Source organism: Mobula hypostoma, chromosome 16 (genome assembly GCF_963921235.1).
Source record: "Mobula hypostoma chromosome 16, sMobHyp1.1, whole genome shotgun sequence".
Taxonomy (NCBI): Eukaryota; Metazoa; Chordata; class Chondrichthyes; order Myliobatiformes; family Myliobatidae; genus Mobula; species Mobula hypostoma.
In genome coordinates, this window is record NC_086112.1 from 53467189 (window position 1) to 53486061 (window position 18873).

The window sequence follows — 18873 nt, forward strand, 5'->3', positions numbered from 1 at the left end:
TGGATGCAGGTTCGATGGTGACATTTAAGAGAAGTTTAGATTAGTACATGAATTTTTGTTCGTCCATCGTCGATGAGGACCTCCACACCATTATGATGGTGTCGAGACTAGCACGTGATTTGGATTTAAGTGAGGGAGAGTTGCGCAGCGTCAGCCTCACTCTCTTTTCCCAACTCCCATCTGGATCCAGTGGCAAGACAGAGTCGAGACAGCTGGAGATGGGACTAGGCGCAGTGGATGACCAGGACGTCTTCTGTGTCTTGTCCTGCTCTACACGTTCCACGACGCTTGCAGAGACCGCCTTCTTGACCGTTGGACCTTCCATTGGTCTCGTCCGCTCAATCCGCCGGAGTCTGTCTTCACATTCTGGGATAGACAACTCCCTATCTCACCGAGGGTTTGAGACCCATCGGCTACCCTCAGCTGGTTTAGCTGGCTTGTCGAAGCCGTTGCCCGGGGTGTGGCCGCTGTGGCATGCAAACAGCAAAAAGTACATGAATGGGAGGGCTTTGGACAGACATGATCCAGGTGCAGGTTAATGGGCTAGGCAGAACAGCAATTTGGCATGGGCTGAAAGGCTTCTGTGCTGTAATGCTCAATGATTATGAACACTGCAGTAGATGTTTCAAACTATCTTAAATTAAGAAAGACATGCATTTAAATAACATCCCCAATGACTCCTGGGAATCTCTGGACTATGACGTCTCAGAGTGGAGAAAAAGCATTCAGATGATATTAAGAACCTGGAGTCTGGAGCACCTAGAAAGCTGTGCAAGAGGAGCACGCAATGTCGCCCACAACCCACTGTTAGACAGCTCTGCAGCATTTGTAACTGAGCAGATTTCAAGGATCTGGATCATTGATGTTGAAAGAACATTCAACAGTATGCGGTTATAAAATATATTTATGAAAATGTAGGACAGAAAGGGATTGAAAAGCAATTAATAAAATAATAAGTCATCGAGAGTATTAATAAAGCAATGAATTTCACACCGTTCTGCCTGCCAGGGACTCTATAGAGATGATCAATGGTTATCTCAGGAAACTGTTCTTGGCACCATCCATGATCCTGGTCTCAGGAGTAGTCTGAGTAATCATAACCAAATTCCTCAATTATTCACTAAGATAAACAATTTCTTGTGAGAATCATTATGCTCTATCAGCAATTTCTATAAAGTAAAAGAAAAATAAATAAAAGCTCCATACAGCTGTGCATTACTCTTCGTGTGCCAGCTTAATATGCTTATAGCTAGATATCATTACAGTTTTAACTTCATCCCCACTACAGCTTTTTATGGAAGAGTTTTCAATTTCAACATTGATTTCATCAATCACCTCCGAAATCACAAAACTGGAGTGAAAGAAAGTCATCCTCAATCTTAAGGTGTTTCCTAAGAAGAATACAATATAAAACTATAGTCTTTTGGAAGTTATACACTTGAATCACCTACTGCTTTCTGACCAGAGCAAATGAAATGTAAAAATTAGAGAATCATCTCAGCACAGAAAGAGGTTTCTCATCATTATTACCTTCTTTTTAATGGGTGATTGAAACTGCTTCAACCATCCTTTAAGGTAATGAATTCAAGAATATGTGTAATTTGACTTAACAGTTTTTCCTTGTATCATTTCATCATCTTTCTGCTAATCATTGTAAATAAATGTGCATTCTTTGGCTCTCAACCCTTTTGCCAGTGGCAACTGTTATAATTTATTTAGTTTTGATTAAACCATCATAGTTTGGAACACTACAAATCTTCTCTCAAACTTTTCTATACAAGCCTAGCTTTTCCAGTCACTCTGTTATAAACATAACTAGTCACTTCTGCTTGCATTTTAGTAATTTTCTTTCTATACCATTTATATTGTACACTGTGGATTTTAATGTTACCAAAATGTGTTTATTGTCTCTCTGTAGCATTAAATTTCATTGACAACCTATCCATCCCTTCCTCTAGTCTGTAATTTGTCTGTTGGAAATCTGCCACTAACCTCCACCCTATTTATTGTTCTTGCAGTTGTATATCATTTGCAAGTTTCAAAATGAAGGCTGATAAACTGAAATGTATACAGGAGTTGGTCTAATTAGCATGGTCAATTGTGGGTTGAAAAACAGTAAATCAGTGCACCCATAAACACTTACTTCAGCAGCCAATCAGCAAAAAAACAGATTATGGTAAATATAGGCTCTATCATGATTCTAGGGAAACATTGCAACTCCTTGTCAAATATATCCCTTATTTGCCTGCAACAAGATCTGGACAACATTTAGACAAGGCAAATACCATCTTCAACAAGAGTATAATTACTCGTACTCTTGAGGTTCAGAGGTACGACAATTGCTGGTCTCCCACCATCAATATTTTGGAAATACCTGTTAATCTAGAAACACAACTATATCAGCCATACTGTGGTTATAGGATCAGAAGACTGGATTTCCTGCAATAAATAATTCATTTCTGGATACTCAAAGCCTTTGAAGTATCTACATAGCACAAATCAGCAGTGTGATGGAACATTGTCCATTTGTCTAGATGAGCATAGCTCTAAATCATAAAATTCAGGACTCCATCCAGGGCAAAGCAGCCTGTTGGATTTGTACCAACTTCCATCACTGGTGCATGGTGCTTACGATGTTTACATTTGCAAAACACCCAGTGGTTCTTTTACATAGTTACTCATTGTTCTTGGCAAATTTTTCTGCAGAAGTGGTTTGCCATTGCCTTCACTTAATTACTCATCGTATTACAGCATTTCATACTGACATGACATATTCATATAAGCCCATAACCAAATCATGCTCCATAATGACTTGGTCAGATACTGCTGGCCTTGGTAGCAATGTCTGCATCTCTGAAAGAGGAATCAATTAATAAAGGTACATTATCATTTGAATTTATTGGATGGATACTGTGATTTGATCTGATGTACCTGTACTTAGAATGAAGTTTAATTTATTCATAGCAGTTGATTTACTGAAAAATGTTCTTTTTTCTGCAATACAGACGTTAATGAATGCTTTGAAAACCCTGGAATATGTTCAAATGGACATTGTATCAACACAGATGGATCATTCCGATGCGAGTGCCCTATGGGATATAGCCTGGACTACAGTGGAGTTAACTGTGCTGGTAGGGAAACTGTTATTGGTCATTTAGGGGAAATAATAAAATAATAGTGGGTTAGATTTTGGTGGTGAAAATTGATTTGCTTCCCACTTATACTCCAACCTTATTTCCATTCTATTGAACTCAGTGCAAAGGAAACCTGGGCAGTGTGTATCTGTACCACACATTTTCTTAATAGTGCAAATTAACTTCAAAATGTTAACTACTGTTGTACTTTAATATTTATTCATTTGATATGTGCTGTGTTGTATAATGTAAGCCATCAAGGTCCTTCCATGACCATGATTGTTCATGGCAAATTTTTCTACAGAAGTGGTTTGCCATTGCCTTCTTCTGGGGGGTGTTTTTACAAGACGGGTGGCCCCACCCAGCCATTATCAATACTCTTCAGAAATTGTCCATCTGGCGTCAGTGGACACATAACCAGCAATTGTGATATGCACCAGCTGCTCATATGACTATCCGCCACCTGCTCCTGTGGCTTCACGTGACCCTGATCGGTGGTGGGGGGGGGGGTGGGCTAACAGGTGCTCACCTTTCCCAAGGATGACCTGCAGGCTATCGGAGGGAAGGGGCGCCTTACACCTCCTTTGGTAGAGACATATCTCCACTCTGCCACCCGACATATATTATTTTCCACAAATCTTGAACATGCTCAAATTTGTTTGTGTACATTATCTATAAATATTCAGAATGTTAATTTATAATAGTTTAATGTTGCAGTACACAATAGTTGAAAACAGCACAAGTCAAATCTGGTAACTTTTGCTATTTCATAACAGACACTGATGAATGTTCCATTGGTAACCCCTGTGGAAATGGCACTTGCACTAATGTGATTGGTGGATTTGAATGCAGCTGTGACGAAGGATTTGAACCAGGTCCAATGATGACTTGTGAAGGTAACTCCTATTGATCATTATACAATTTGAAAGCTACCATTTGTAAATTTGGCCATGATTTTCTGCTTTTGCAATATTTGTTGTGGTAGCACATTGATCTCCATAAAAGTCGGCCTGAAACGTCGACTGCGCCTCTTCCTATAGATGCTGCTTGGCCTGCTGCGTTCACCAGCAACTTTGATGTATGTTGCCAAAATTAAGAGATGGGATGCAAGAGGAAACTGATTTTTGCTGGTGTTCAAATTCAAAATTTGTTTCTAAAAGATATTCCCGGAGCCTGTGGAAATTACTTTTTTACCAGTCAATTGCACAGACATTTTGGCTCTTTGATCTTTAAATTTTCCTCACTCCTACCCAATGAATCACAGTATGTTAGACAGTCACTGATATGTTTAATGGTTTGCTGTCCTACTCGTCCTCGGACTGAAGGCTGAGCTATAAAGAAGCCCTTGAAAACTAATTACCCACATTACTTCAGCACTTCCCATTTCCCTTTCACCGTTGGATTTCTGGACCAATGAGAAACTTATGCAGCTGCAGTAAATTCAACATCAGGCTTCCAATTTCAATGAGGAAGTCAAATAATATTTCCCTACAATGCAGATACTTTTGAAATTACTGCCATAAATATAGCTTGTATTTGAATTTTGTTATTTTACTGTTTGATGTTTTAACTTTTACACTGCCATTTTGTAGAAGTGAAAAGGCCATTCCTTAATGAGTTTACAATTCTAGCATACAAAATAGACATGAGCAAATACCAAAACATTCTGCTGGGTCAAAAAGTTCAGAGATGCAGCGCAGAATAGACCTTTCCGGCCCAACGAGCCACCTATTTAACATTAGCCTAATCATAGGACAATTTACAGTGATCAATTAACCTATTAACTAGAACATCTTTGGGCTGTGGGAAGAAACTGGAGCACCCAAAGGAGGCCCACGTGGTCACGGGGAGAACATACAAAGTTCTTACAGGTGGCGCCAGAATTGAACTCTGAACTCTGATGCCCCAAAATATGATAGCATTGTACTAATCACAACACCACCTGGTGCCTAATATCTCCTAATGCTTCCCTGGGAGCAGCCTGTAGAGCAAGGAGTCCTATGTTAATCAGCTGCTTGGGAAGAATCTGGGCAAAGACCACTACACCCCTAGTCAGACTCTTTGCAACTCACAGTACACAAGGAAGTGGAAGAACATCTTATCCTTACCACAGCTACCTTGAGGTCAACATGAAGTGAGATTCAGACTCCAGCTACACATGGAGGATCTGACTGTGAGGGTTCTTCTTGTCAAGCAAGTTTTTTGATTGTTTGAGAATTCTAATGATGAGGCATTCTGCGAAAGGGTTTTGACAGCCTTATCGAGCAACAACCCCACAGGATCCACTGTCTCCTTTTCCTCAGACCTCTGTGATATTAAGTGCAAACAACTACCTCATTGACTATGGTTGACTTGCGTCTGAGTGATAAAGCAGTACAGTTTAGATGCAAGATCTTTCACCACTTTATCTGTGTCGACCCCCATGACTTGTTATACTAAAGCCACTTACCTGCATTAATTCCTTATGTCTCCACGCCTTGCTCACTCAGGTACCTGTCAAGATGGCTCTTGTTACTGTTTCTGCCTCCACTTTCTCCAGCAAGTCATTCCAAGTACCAACTACTGTTTGACTGAAAAAAATTGTCCACGGATCCCCTTTAAATCCCATTCCTTTCGCCTTAAACCTATGCTGTGTAGTTTTAGACACCCTGACCATGGGAAATAGATACTAGCTAATCTAGCCAATCTATTCCTGTCTTAATTCTATATACTTCCATCATGTAGCTTCAGCTTCCTTCCCTCCAGGGAAAACTAACCAAGCTTACCCTGAAAGCTCAAGTCCTTCAGTCCACACAGTCAGTACACAGATGATCAAGTTTAGTTCAGACTGCTTGTAGATGCTGATCCAGCTGTGGAACACTTGTGGGTCCAAGCAGAAGGCAGCAATGGCATTCATGTAGAAGAGATACTTTGTTTTGAGTAGCTCTACTGCTTGGTTCTATATTCTTTCAGATAGATTCAGCAAAAGGCTAAATACAGCACACAAATAAGAGAAGAGGAGATAGGAGGCAAGATTTTCCAATTAGAATTGTGGACATTTAGAGCCTAAAATTTAGGATTTGACGGAAAGGATGTATAATGTGGCTCACCAAGAACTATTTTGTTCAGAGTCAATTATTATAAATTAAGTGATGCCCTAATCTTTGGGCTTTGAGCCCTACCAAATATTTTCTTAAAGAATGTTTTTGTAAACTCGGTCTTCAATTGATGATCAGGAATTAATGGTAAGATCCATGAAAGGGGGAGGGGTGTACAAGGATTTGGAAATGATTTTTCCTGAAGGACAGTAAGTAGACATTAGGGTTACCTAAGTGACTTCCAGCCTTATACATTTTTGTTGTTCTAGACAGTAGCTCATAAGAAACAGTGGCCTGTTTGTCATTCATCGAGCAACAACGAATCACAACTGGAAATGTCTGGTTGAATTTCAGAGAGGCACGACCCATTGAGAGAAAAGTCAATTTTAAAATGTATTGCATTGAAGAAAAAGCAGCAATGGGATCCAGTTTGTTGATTCCTCACTACAAAACTTAACTCAACAGATTGAATCCTTTGTCTCTGACCTTTGCCTTTGCTCATTTTCACCTTGAAAATAAACCTGATACACTTTGCTTTTGATCTGGTGCAGTGCACTCCTGACCTGGCTTTAGCAGAAAATGGGGATGAGATCCCTAGGCATTGGGAGCTCTATAAAGTGGCTATGTCCCTAACCAGGTGAAAGCTTTTGTTTTCCGTAAGGAAAGTACAATTAAGGACCTTGTCTGTTCCCAAAATCTGCAGCCTCCCCAACTTGAGCTGGAAGTATCCATTCACGTATATTGCTCCAGGTTTTAGGAGAAGTTTCCACCTTCTAAAGAGCTGTTCACCTTCTGTTTCTAGACTGTTTGCCTTCTTATTCCATATCAATTAAACTATGATGTTGACAGACTGATGCCATGTTCTTGATATGTTTGGTATTTAGATCCTATGATTGGGGTTAATCTTCACATAACTCTTCTTTTGTTAACCCATTTCCACCTGAATCCCATGTACTCAGCCATATTAAAGTCCCTCATCCATTCCCAATCGATATGAGAAGCTCTCATTCTTTATGATTTTTTTCTGTCGGTCACTTCGTTTGTTTTCAGATTGAGTGTGAACAGTGTGTGATACTGACCACTTTGGGACTAGTGCAGGAGTAGTCAAAAAAAAGGATGATACTTAAGTGGCACCCTAACTTCTAACATTTTTACTTTTCAGATATAAATGAATGTGCCTTGAACCCACTGCTCTGTGCATTTCGCTGTGTCAACACCTTTGGTTCTTTTGAATGTACATGCCCCGCTGGTTACGCTTTAAGGGAAGATGGGAAGATGTGCAGAGGTGAGGTCAATTGATCGCGAGCAGTGCCAGTTCTAACCTTTTGCAAATTGAAAAACATTTGAGACTTTTACAGGAGGTGACAACCAGAACATGTCTCTGAATCCTGCATCACCAACTACAGCTTTGGCTGTCAGTGCATGGGTCGTCACATAATATACACAAATTAATAAACTTTCTGACAGAAAAGTACTATTACTGCACAGATAGTGGATTACCAAAGAAAAAGGTGAATTCATATATCAAATTTGTCACTGTGTCAAATGGATTTGACAGTAAAGCAGCCAAAGTGAATATGAATACAGTTGAAGGACATAAGCATAGAAACATAGAAAACCTACAGCACAATACAGGCCCTTTGGCCCACAAAGATGTGTTGAACATGGCCCAACCTTAGAAATTACTAGGCTTACCCATTGCCCTCTATTTTCCAAAGCTCCATCTACCTATCCAAAACTCTCTTAAAAGACCCTATTGTATCTGCCTCCACCAAAGTTGCCGGCGGCCCATTCCACACACTCACCACTCTCTGAGTAAAAAACTTACCCCTGACATCTCCTCTGTACCTACTCCCCAGCACCTTAAACCTGTGTCCTCTTGTGGCAACCATTTCAGCCCTGGGAAAAAGCCTCTGACTATCCACATGATCAATGCCTCTCATCATCTTATACACCTCTATCAGGTCACCTCTCATCCTCCGTCGCTCCAAGGAGAAAAGGCCGAGTTCACTCAACCTGTTTTCATAAGGCATGCTCCCCAATCCAGGCAACATCCTTGCAAATTTCCTCTACGCCCTTTCTATGGCTTCCACATCCTTCCTGTAGTGAGGCAACCAGAACTGAGCACAGTACTCCAAGTGGGGTCTGACCAGGGTCCTATATAGCTGCAACATTACCTCTCAGCTCCTGAATTCAATTCCACGATTGATGAAGGCCAATACACCGTATGCTTTCTTAACCACAGAGTCAACCTGCGCCGCTGCTTTGAGCGTCCTATGGACTCGGACCCCAAGATCCCTCTGATCCTCCACACTGCCAAGAGTCTTACCATTAATACTATATTCTGCCATCATTTTTGACCTACCAAAATGAACCACTTCACACTTATCTGGGTTGAACTCCATCTGCCACTTCTCAGCCCAGTTTTGCATCCTATCAATGTCCCACTGTAATCTCTGACAGTCCTCCACACTACCCACAACACCTCCAGACTTTATATCATCAGAAAACTTACTAACCCATCCCTCCACTTCCTCATCCAGGTCATTTATATAAATCACGAAGAGTAGGGGTTCCAGAACAGATCTCTCAGGCACACAACTGGTCACCGACCTCCATGCAGAATATAACCCGTCTACAACCACTCTTTGCCTTCTGTGGGCAAGCCAGTTCTGGATCCACAAAGCAATGTCCCCTTGGATCCCATGCCTCCTTACTTTCTCAATAAGCCTTGCATAGTGTACCTTATCAAATGCCTTGTTGAAATCCATATACACTACATCTACTGCTCTTCCTTCATCAATGTGTTTAGTCACACCCTCAAAAAATTCAGTCAGGCTCGTAAGGCATGACCTGCCTTTCACAAAGCCATGCTGACTATTCCTAATCATATTATACCTCTCCAAATGTTCCTAAATCCTGTCTGTCAGGATCTTCTCTATCAACTTACCAACCACTGAAGTAAGACTCACTGGTCTATAATGTCCTGGGCTATCTCTAATCCCTTTCGTGAATAAAGGAACAACATCCGCAACTCTACAATTCTTCGAAGCCTCTCCTGTCCACATTGATGATGCAAAGAATCTCCAGAGGCTCAGCAATCTCCTCCCTCACCTCCCACAGTAGCCTGGGGTACATCTCATCCGGTCCCGGCGACTTATCCAACTTGATGCTTTCCAAAAGTTCCAGCACGTCCTCATTCTTAATATCCATATGCTCAAGCTTTTCAGTCTGCTGCAAGTCATCACTACAATCACCAAGATCCTTTTCCATAGTGAATACTGGAGTAAAGTATTCATTAAGTACCTCTGCTATTTCCTCCGGTTCCATACACACTTTCCCACAGTCTCACTTGATAGGTCCTATTCTTTCATGAATTATCCTCTTGCTCTTCACATGCTTGTAGAATGCCTTGGGGTTTTCCTTAATCCTGCCCATCAAGGCCTTCTCATGGCCCCTTCTGGCTCTCCTAATTTCCTTCTTAAGCTCCTTCCTGTTAGCCTTATAATCTTCTTGATCTCTAACATTACCTAGCTCTCTGAACCTTTTGTAAGCTTTCCTTTTCTTCTTGACTGGATTTATTAGAGCCTTTGTACACCACAGTTCCTGTACCCTACCATAACTTCCCTGTCTCATTGGAATGTACCTGTGCAGAACTCCACACTAATATCCCCTGAACATTTGCCACATTTCTTCCATACTTTTCCATGAGAACATCTGTTCCCAATTTAAGCTTCCAATTTCTTGCCTGATAGCCTCATAATTCCTCTTACTCCAATTAAACATTTTTCTAACTTGTCTGTTCCTATCTATCTCCAATGCTATTGTAAAGGAGATAGAATTATGATCACTACCTCCAAAATGCTCTCCCACTGAGAGATCTGACACCTGACCAGGTTCATTTCCCAATACCAAATCAAGTACAGTCTCTCCTCTTGTAGGCTAATCTATATATTGTGTCAAGAAACCTTGCTGAACACGCCTAACAAACTCCACCCCATCTAAATCCCTTGCTCTAGGGAGATGCCAATCGATATTTGGGAAAGTAAAATCTCCCATCACGACAACTCTGTTATTATTACACCTTTCCAGGATCTGTTTCCCTATCTGCTCCTCGATATCCCTGTTAATATTGGGCAGCCTATAAAAAGCGCCCAGTAAATTTATTGACCCCCTTCCTATTCCTAACCTCCACCCACAGAGACTCCGTAGACAAACCCTCCATGACGTCCACCTTTTCTACAGCCATGACACTATCTCTAATCAACAGTGCCATGCCCCCACCTCTTTTGCCTCCTTCCCTGTCCTTTCTGAAACATCTAAAACCCTGCACTTAAAGTAACCATTCCTGACCCTGAGTCATCCAAGTCTCTGTTATGGCCACCACGTCATAGCTCCAAGTGCACCAAAAAAAAAACCATTGAGTTCTATGCTAGGAAAAGTAGATGGCTGACATATTGTTACAATAAAAGAGCTAACTTATTGATGCCATGGCCTTTTCTTATGTGCAAAATATCCATGATTTTGCCTGTTTCTGCACTCGCCTTTTATCTGTATTGTAGTTACATGGGATTTAAAAGTAATCCTGTCATTTGGTTCGAAGTGTTTCATGTCACTCTTGCACCTCCAATATGTCACGCAGTCCATATATCCTTGAAAATGACAGGAATTTCTAACTGCTAATTTTCTGAACCTATCAACAAAAATGGTAGCAAAGCAGCTCTAAAAACTGCTCTCAATCAACAGCAAGTATCGATTGTGAATATTCTTGAGTATTATTTCAACAGTTATTGTTTTAATATGCTGTCTTGATTTTTCTGCTTTTAATTTTGAAGGTAACGTGCCTGTTGCAATTTCAGACAGCAGAGGTAATCCTGATAGGAATATACAGATCTTCTCTTTATTTTGGCCCTTTATGTAAATTGGCTTTCTGCTTTGTGTTTCATCACAGACCTTGATGAATGTGCTCAGGAACTCCATGACTGTGAATCTAGAGGCATGCTTTGTAAAAACCTGATTGGTACCTTCATGTGTATCTGCCCACCAGGAATGGTCCGTAGGCCTGATGAAGATGGTTGCATGGGTAAAATGCTTTGTGACTACCTATAAAAGAGTTAAAATGTGATTGAACTATGTCACCTTGTGTAGTCTTACGAACACCGATTCTCAGGAGACTTCACCACAACGGGAAATGAATAGCCCTGCATGGCTTACAGCACAGTTAGAGAGAGTCCTTTTAGCCAAGATAAGTGCCCAAAAAATAATGAGAATTCTCTGAGTTCTCAGACCAAGTAAGGGAGCAATAGAGAAAATCTTGTGTGACACTGCAGGATCGTCACTGTTTGAAGTTAGATGAAAGCTGTTAACTCCCGGGCATTAGATCATGAATGGTGTAACTCACTCACTTCAAACAGGTGTGCCAAACCTACATGCCCGGATTTACTTGATTGTAACTTCCTCTGCCTTGAGGGAACTAAAGTAAAGCAATTCATTTACATATCTAATCTTGCCTTTTTTCACCGTGCCCTGATCATAACCAGCTGTTTTCAATCCTAGCTAGTACAATTGAGCCTCAAAGAGAAACCTTGTGCCATATATGCACCAATTTCTTTCATCTCATTTGCAACCAAGTACCTTTGCCCTCCATTACTCTCCCCTGTCACTTTGAGAAATTATCTTTCCTCCCTCAGCCTTCAGTGCCCCTGGGACTGCTGCTGTATTCAGTTAAGAGACATGAACATTTAGTCAAAGCTGCTTCTGATCTCCTGGCTGTGAAGCAGTGTGAGACTGATGCTTGGAATATGTTGGTCTGAGGAAAGGAAAGGCTTATGCATCGCCTTGAGCAACAGATACGTATGTGAATGTGTTTTTAGTTGTTGTCGCTCCTCTTAAATCTCTGGTTTCCCAAGCTGTGGAAACTCGCCAATATGAGATAAAATAGACAAATGTGGAAATTGTCTAACATCTCGACGCCTACCTTATGCACCCACTATCATCATACTGCAGTAACCTACATCATTGTAGGCAATAAATCAGCATTGTGTGCAAAAGCTCCTGTGCAGACAGGTAAATTTCGAATTATGGGTCACTCTGAAGAGAAGTCTAATGGGAAAGTGGATTTTTTTTCATTGGGAGGTTAAGATCCAGGGTAAGATTAGAACTATGATGTTAATAGAAGAGTCTTTGCTTAAATTGTGCATTTTCTGTAATTTTAAAATAATTTTATTCAAGATACTTAAACATTTGCTCTCTATAATGCAAAAACTAAATCAAGATTACTACTAGTAGCATTTACAGATGAGATCACATTGTACCTCAATTATTGTTTTGGCAAAGTCATATTTGCTTTGGTATAATCACAACTTTTTATTTAATTTTTCTTCCCATTTTCAGCCTCCGTCTTTAATATAGAGTCATAGAGATATATTGCATGGAAACAGGCCTATCATTCCAAATCATCCATGCCAACCAAGGTGCCTTCCTGAGCCAGTCGTTTTTGCCTGCATTTGGCCCATATGCCTCTAAAACTTTCCTATCCATAAACCTGCCAAATGACTTCCAAACGCTGTTAGTGTACATGCCTTTACCACTTTTCCTGGCAGCTCATACCGTCTACTTACCACCCAAACAAATTGCCCTCAGGTACCTTTTTATTCTTTTTACTCTTGCCTTAAACCTATGCCCTCTGGTTTTAGAATTCCTACCCTGATAACAAAGCTATGATCATCCAACTTATCTATCCGCCCCCCTTCATGATTTTATAATCCTCTATAAGGTTTAGTTTGGATAAATGAGGCTTGGTTGGCAGCTCATCTCGGAGAAGGAAAAATTTGATCTCAACCACCGCTGCCTTGCACTTATACTTACTCATTTGAAGACTTCGGGAGTAAGCCCTGGGAAAAATTCCGGAGCTGGAGTCCCTAAGTTCAGTTGAGTTCAATGCTGACTGGCAATTCCTGCAAAGCCACTGGTGCCAAACTGTTATTGGTCTCTGCCATTCCTTTGGATTCATCAGCTGCATAGAAAGGGGGAGCCTGCTGAATGGGCAACAGCTTGCCCTCCATATCATACTGCCCCGGATTGTGTACTGGCTTTCGTATCACATAGACAGCTAGGACACAATATCCATGATCAAATCCAACCGACGGAGAGCAATCACGTAAGGTCATTTCTCAGCCTCCTTCACTCCAGCGAAAACAGTTCAAACTAATCCAACCTCTCCTTGTCACTCAGACACTCCATACCCAGCAACATCCTTGTAAACCTTTTCGGCACCCTCTTTACTTAAACACATCCTTCCTATATGTGATCAGAACAGCACATAATATTCCAGGTATGGTCTCATTAATGTCTTGCACAGCTGTAGCATGTAGTCCCAACTCTTATACACAGTGCGTCATCTGATGAAGGAAAGCATGCCATATGGCTTCATCACCATTTTGTCTACCTGTGTTGCCACATTCAGGGAACTATGTACCACCCTCTGACTTATGCGGTTCTCGACAGACAACACTTCTTCTTTCGTAATATTAATGTGTACCCGGACACTGGTTTGTACCCTGAATTCCCTAGCTTCCATGAGCTTATCTGTTGTATTATTCTGGAATTTTTCGGTTCTGTCTTACCACTGATCAGTTCACCTCAGAAACGAGTAGAAATGGTCTTTTTTTAATCTATTTCAAAAGCCACCTGCTGTAATTGTATAAAAATATAAATTCTGCACGCTAATTCCTGTTAGTTTTATCAGTGATTTTTTAGACAAACCTCAGAAGATTTTAAAAGAATATATATTTTTAAACTAAAGATTTCAGTGACTAAAAATATATTACTTTGCTATTTTAATAAAATATCTACTTCACATACTGCCTTTACAACTGACAAAGCTAAGAGCAGACGGGAATTCCGTAGGAATATGTTAGTATAATTTTGTTATTCCCATGCAGTATGATTCCCGCTCTTATGTACTAACAAAGCCTGGCCTCAGAACTTAATCAGAAGATCCAAAGTAACTCAGTGCGATCTTGTCGAGAGGGGAAAGAATCAAAAGTAGTTTTGTTAAGGTTTGTTGCGCTTTCTTTAATATTTGATTTGCCTTGAATCTTGCTTCATTCTAGATGACAATGAGTGCAGGAGCAAACCAGGCATCTGTGAAAATGGACGCTGTGTAAACATTGTTGGTAGTTACAAATGTGACTGTAGTGAAGGATTCCAAGCAACACCATCAGGCACAGAGTGCATTGGTAAGTCTAATTTATACTTGTAACAGCAAGGAGGAGGCTATTTGACCTACCAGTCCAGGGCAATAATCTCATCAGTCTCATTCTTCCTCACTTTATTTGCCCTTGCCCCTGCAACTTATTCCATGTCACATGTACCCAACAATTCCCCTTTGATTCCTTTCGAAATGAGGGATGATTTACAGTGACCAATGAACCTACAAATATATCTCTGAGACGTGGGAAGAAACCCATGGAATTACAAAAAAGACATGCAAACACCATTCAGAGAACACCTGAGGTCAAAATCAAACCTGGATGCATAGCGCTGCAAGACGGCAATACTAGCTGCTGTACCATCCTAGACTGAAAATAAAGATTGTTAAGCACAGTTAGAACACATGACACTGCCATGAACTGAGGTCTGCTTAATGGGCAGAAAACAGAGACTAGGTTGTAAGAGGTCACTTTTTAGATTGGGAGGCTATAAATGGTTGCCTGTTAACTTGAGTCCCAGTTGCTTGCAATCTTTGACAGTAATTTGAATGGAGGAACCAAATGCAGTATATTCATATTGGCTGATGATACAAAGCTGGGAGGCAGTGTGATATGTGAGCAGGATGCAGAGAGGCTGCAAGGGGATATGGACAGTCTAGAATCAGCTCTCATTCTCCTAAATCTTAAAGATTATTTGTCAAGTTCACTTACTTCTTCTTCGCTGGGCTTCTCTGGAGTTACTCTGGTGAGGGAAAATAGGTTGCAAGGAAATAAGGGGAAGGGTGGAACTGATGGGTTCTCTGAGGAGCAGAGATTCCATAAGCTGAAGGGCCTTTTGTGTTGTATGAAATATCCTTCACATATACTGTATGTTCATGTTCCATATATTCCTGTGATAGAGGGAATATAACAAAGATTTACCAGAGTTTAACAAGGATGTCATGAACAGAGCATACACAAAAAGAGAAATAAAGTATGAGATCATGAAAAGGCAACGTAAACTTCATTGGACACGTCATTAGCAAAGAGGAGTTAGAATCCACGGTAATTATGGGAAAGACTGAGGGAAGAAAGCAAGAGGAAGACAAAGACAAATAATGATAGAGACAGCAGCCAGAGAACTGTAAATGAATACCAGTGAATTGATCCACTTGACCCGAAACAGGAGTGTGTGGGCCATGGCAGTCAAAGCTCAAACTTGGCATGGCATCTGATGATGATGACGACGACCAGTGATTCCGCGGGTGGTGGCTATGTCCAATGAGGAGATGGAAACCCAACTTACGCCCACTTGAGGTTTAGAAGAAATATATATATGTAATCTCATGGAAACATACAGGTATATATTTCTTACAGGATGGATGCAAGGATGGGAGTCACATATGCAAGAATGGGAGTCGCATTATCAGAATTAAGTGTTGACCATCCAGGACGTAGATGAGAACTTTCTTCATCTGGAGGCTAGAAAATCTTTTGAATTCTTCCCCTAAGAGTCTCTCGAGCAGGACTTCCCAACTCTTTCTTTGCCATTGAGCCTTACCACTAACCAAGGGATTCGTGGACTCAAGGTTGGGACCCCTGCCCTAGAGTTTCAGTTGCTGTAAGGTTTGAATGAACCGACTTTATATCTTACATCCTTCACATGCATGAGGAGTGAAAATCTTATCATTACATCTCCATCTAAATGTGCAATGTGCAATTTATAGTAGTTGTAATAAATAGTATATACAACAGGACAGTCAATATAGAATAGAAGTACGATTTCAAGAGGGATTGATAAGTTTTAGCTAATAAGGGAATTAAGACATATGCAAGTCATGCAGAAAGTAACGCTGAGATAAAACTTTAGTCATAACCTCTTGAAATGATAGAGCAGATTCAGGAGGCCGTAAGGCCTACTTTGCTCCTATTTCCTATGTTTCACATCAGAATTAAAGAGGAATTTTTTTTCTGATACAATGATAGAATTTTCCAAGTAACATTCAGTGTGCAAGTAGCACGGACTATTACAAGGAGAACCAAAGATACTGTGGAATTTGAGGATAATGGGGCAAAAGGAAAGTGATACTTGAACTACTGGTTTCATCAACCTGGAGAAAAGCAATCTGTCTTCTCATTGTAGCCTCCACGTTACTTCATGCGGGGAAAGCCTTACTTTAGACCAGGGGTCCCCAACCTTTTTTGCACTGCGGACCGGTTTAATATTGACAATATTCTTGCGGACCGGCCGACCCAGGGGGGCGGGGGGGATTTGCCAATGGCCAAGAGTAGCAGTCAAATACCTTGTTTACCCCAAAAAACTACAATGACCATGAAGCCTTGCACGGGCGCCAGTGCGCATGCGTATACCTGCCGATTTTCTTCCCCCTGCAAATCATTTTTGGCGATTCTGTCCGGGGGTGGGGGGAATGTTAATCATGACCAGAATATAGGTGATAAATGGCTAATACACTCAATTTTGTTTCTAAAAGGGTTATCTAGCGAATTTAATATTAAACACACAGCGTATATTTTCCTCGCATGAATACAGTGATCAATCAATTATCAGGGTAGGACAGGGGAGCTTGAATTAAGTGTTAAATGATCTTCCAGTAGAAGTGGCAGAAGCAGGTTCAATATTCCTCATTTAAAGAGAAATTGGATATGTATATCGACAGGAAAGGAATGGAGGGTTATGGGCTGAGTGCAGGTCAGTGGGACTAGGTGAGAGTAGCGTTCGGCACAGACTAGAAGGGCAGAGATGGCCCGTTTCCGTGCTGTAATTGTTATATGGTTATTATATAAGTAAGTCAATAGCATCATAACATTTTAAGTAACGTTTGGTTATTAAACACACAGCACATATTTTCCCCGTATGAACATATAAAATCATTGCAACACACCAATATCGCTGAATCAGTGGGAGCCCTGGGCTTGTTTCCCTGCAACAAGACGGTCCTATTGAGGGGTGATGGGAGACAGCGATACGCGAAGGGGGTTCCTTATGTCCAGTCTATTTCGCAATTTAGTTTTCGTTGCATTCATTGCAGAAAACCCCGCTTCACAGAAAAATGTTGGAAATGGAAGCAATGTTTTCAGTGCTTTCGTGGCTATCTCAGGATATTTAGCCTTGACTTTGATCCAGAATGCCAGCAGAGATGTTATGTCAAACATAATTTTCAGCCCACTATCATTTGCAAGCTCGAGGAGTTGATCTCCTTCCCGCGCTGACATGGATGACGCGCGGGTAATGACCTCGCGTGCATTTAAGCTCCACAGTGCGTGTGACAGGGAATAAGGAAAGGTGCAGCTGACTCATATCGCCAAATCATATCGTTTCCTCGCAGCCAGGTAGCACATGTTTTGCGGCCCGGTGGTTGGGGACCAGTGCTTTAGACTATTGCCCACAATTTGATTAATGGTCCAAATAGGAAGAGGAATAGTTCAAATTAATGGTAGCACCTTAAGATCTTATGGATTCTGAAAAGTCATGGAATCAAAACTTAGATTAAGGTAGAATCTTAAAAATAACAATAAATAAAAAGCTGCAGAATAAAGATATAATGTTACAAATGAAATGACTTAATTATTTGGAGAGTCCTGATAGAAGTTAGAAACAAGTATGAAGAAATGAGAGTGAGGCCAATAAGAATGATAAATGTAGCAAAATTTTCCTTTTTTTGGCACAAAATAAGGAAACAACTAAAAGAGTGGGAAAAACAGAATCTGAAGACAGTGTGAGGCCAGTATACAAGTATAGAGGTAGAACAGAAACTTCAGAAGGCCCTTTATGTGGGAAGAATGTTCCAATATATTTCATTGGAAGGACTGGCTAATAACATTAAGCACCAATACTATTTTAGGATGTTATCAAAATCTGGCCAAAGATGTATATTTTAAGGAATGTCACAGAGCAGACAGAGAGACGAGGGTGATTTTAAAAAAATGTGAGCAAGGAAATTCCAGAGTTCAGGGACCAAAAAGCATTATCAATAATAAAGAGGCAAGTAAGGGAGCTCGGGCTTTACTCTTTGGAGAGAAGGAGGATGAGAGGAGACATGACAGAAGTGTACAAGATATTAGGAGGAATAGATAGAATGGATAGCCAGCACCTCTTCCCCAGGGCACCACTGCTCAATACAAGAGGACATGGCTTTAAGGTAAGGGGTGGGAAGTTCAAGGAGGATATTAGAGTTTTTTACTCAGAGAGTGGTTGGTGCGTGGAATGCACTGCCTGAATCAGTGGTGGAGGCAGATACACTAGTGAAGTTTAAGAGACTACTGGACAGGTATATGGAGGAATTTAAGGTGGGGGGTTATATGGGAGGCAGGGTTTGAGAGTCGGCACAACATTGTGGGCCAAAGGACCTGTAATGTGCTGTACTATTCTATGTTCTAAGTACAAACTCTACATGACCACAAGAAGCTATGGAGAACTATGGACAAAGTTCAGCAGATCAGAGGAACCAA

The 18873-nt window shown here is 40.9% G+C and overlaps 1 protein-coding gene across 2 annotated transcripts in view; it reads left to right on the forward strand.

The window, feature by feature from the left end:
* Positions 1–18873, forward strand: part of LOC134357404 (fibrillin-2) — a 347942-nt gene that overhangs the window by 298288 nt on the left and 30781 nt on the right. For both annotated transcript variants that reach the window (XM_063068953.1, XM_063068954.1), the window contains 5 exons: positions 3006–3131; positions 3911–4030; positions 7374–7496; positions 11163–11294; positions 14326–14451. In XM_063068953.1, coding sequence (XP_062925023.1) covers positions 3006–3131; positions 3911–4030; positions 7374–7496; positions 11163–11294; positions 14326–14451 — 627 coding nt within the window. The remainder of the gene's footprint in view (positions 1–3005; positions 3132–3910; positions 4031–7373; positions 7497–11162; positions 11295–14325; positions 14452–18873) is intronic.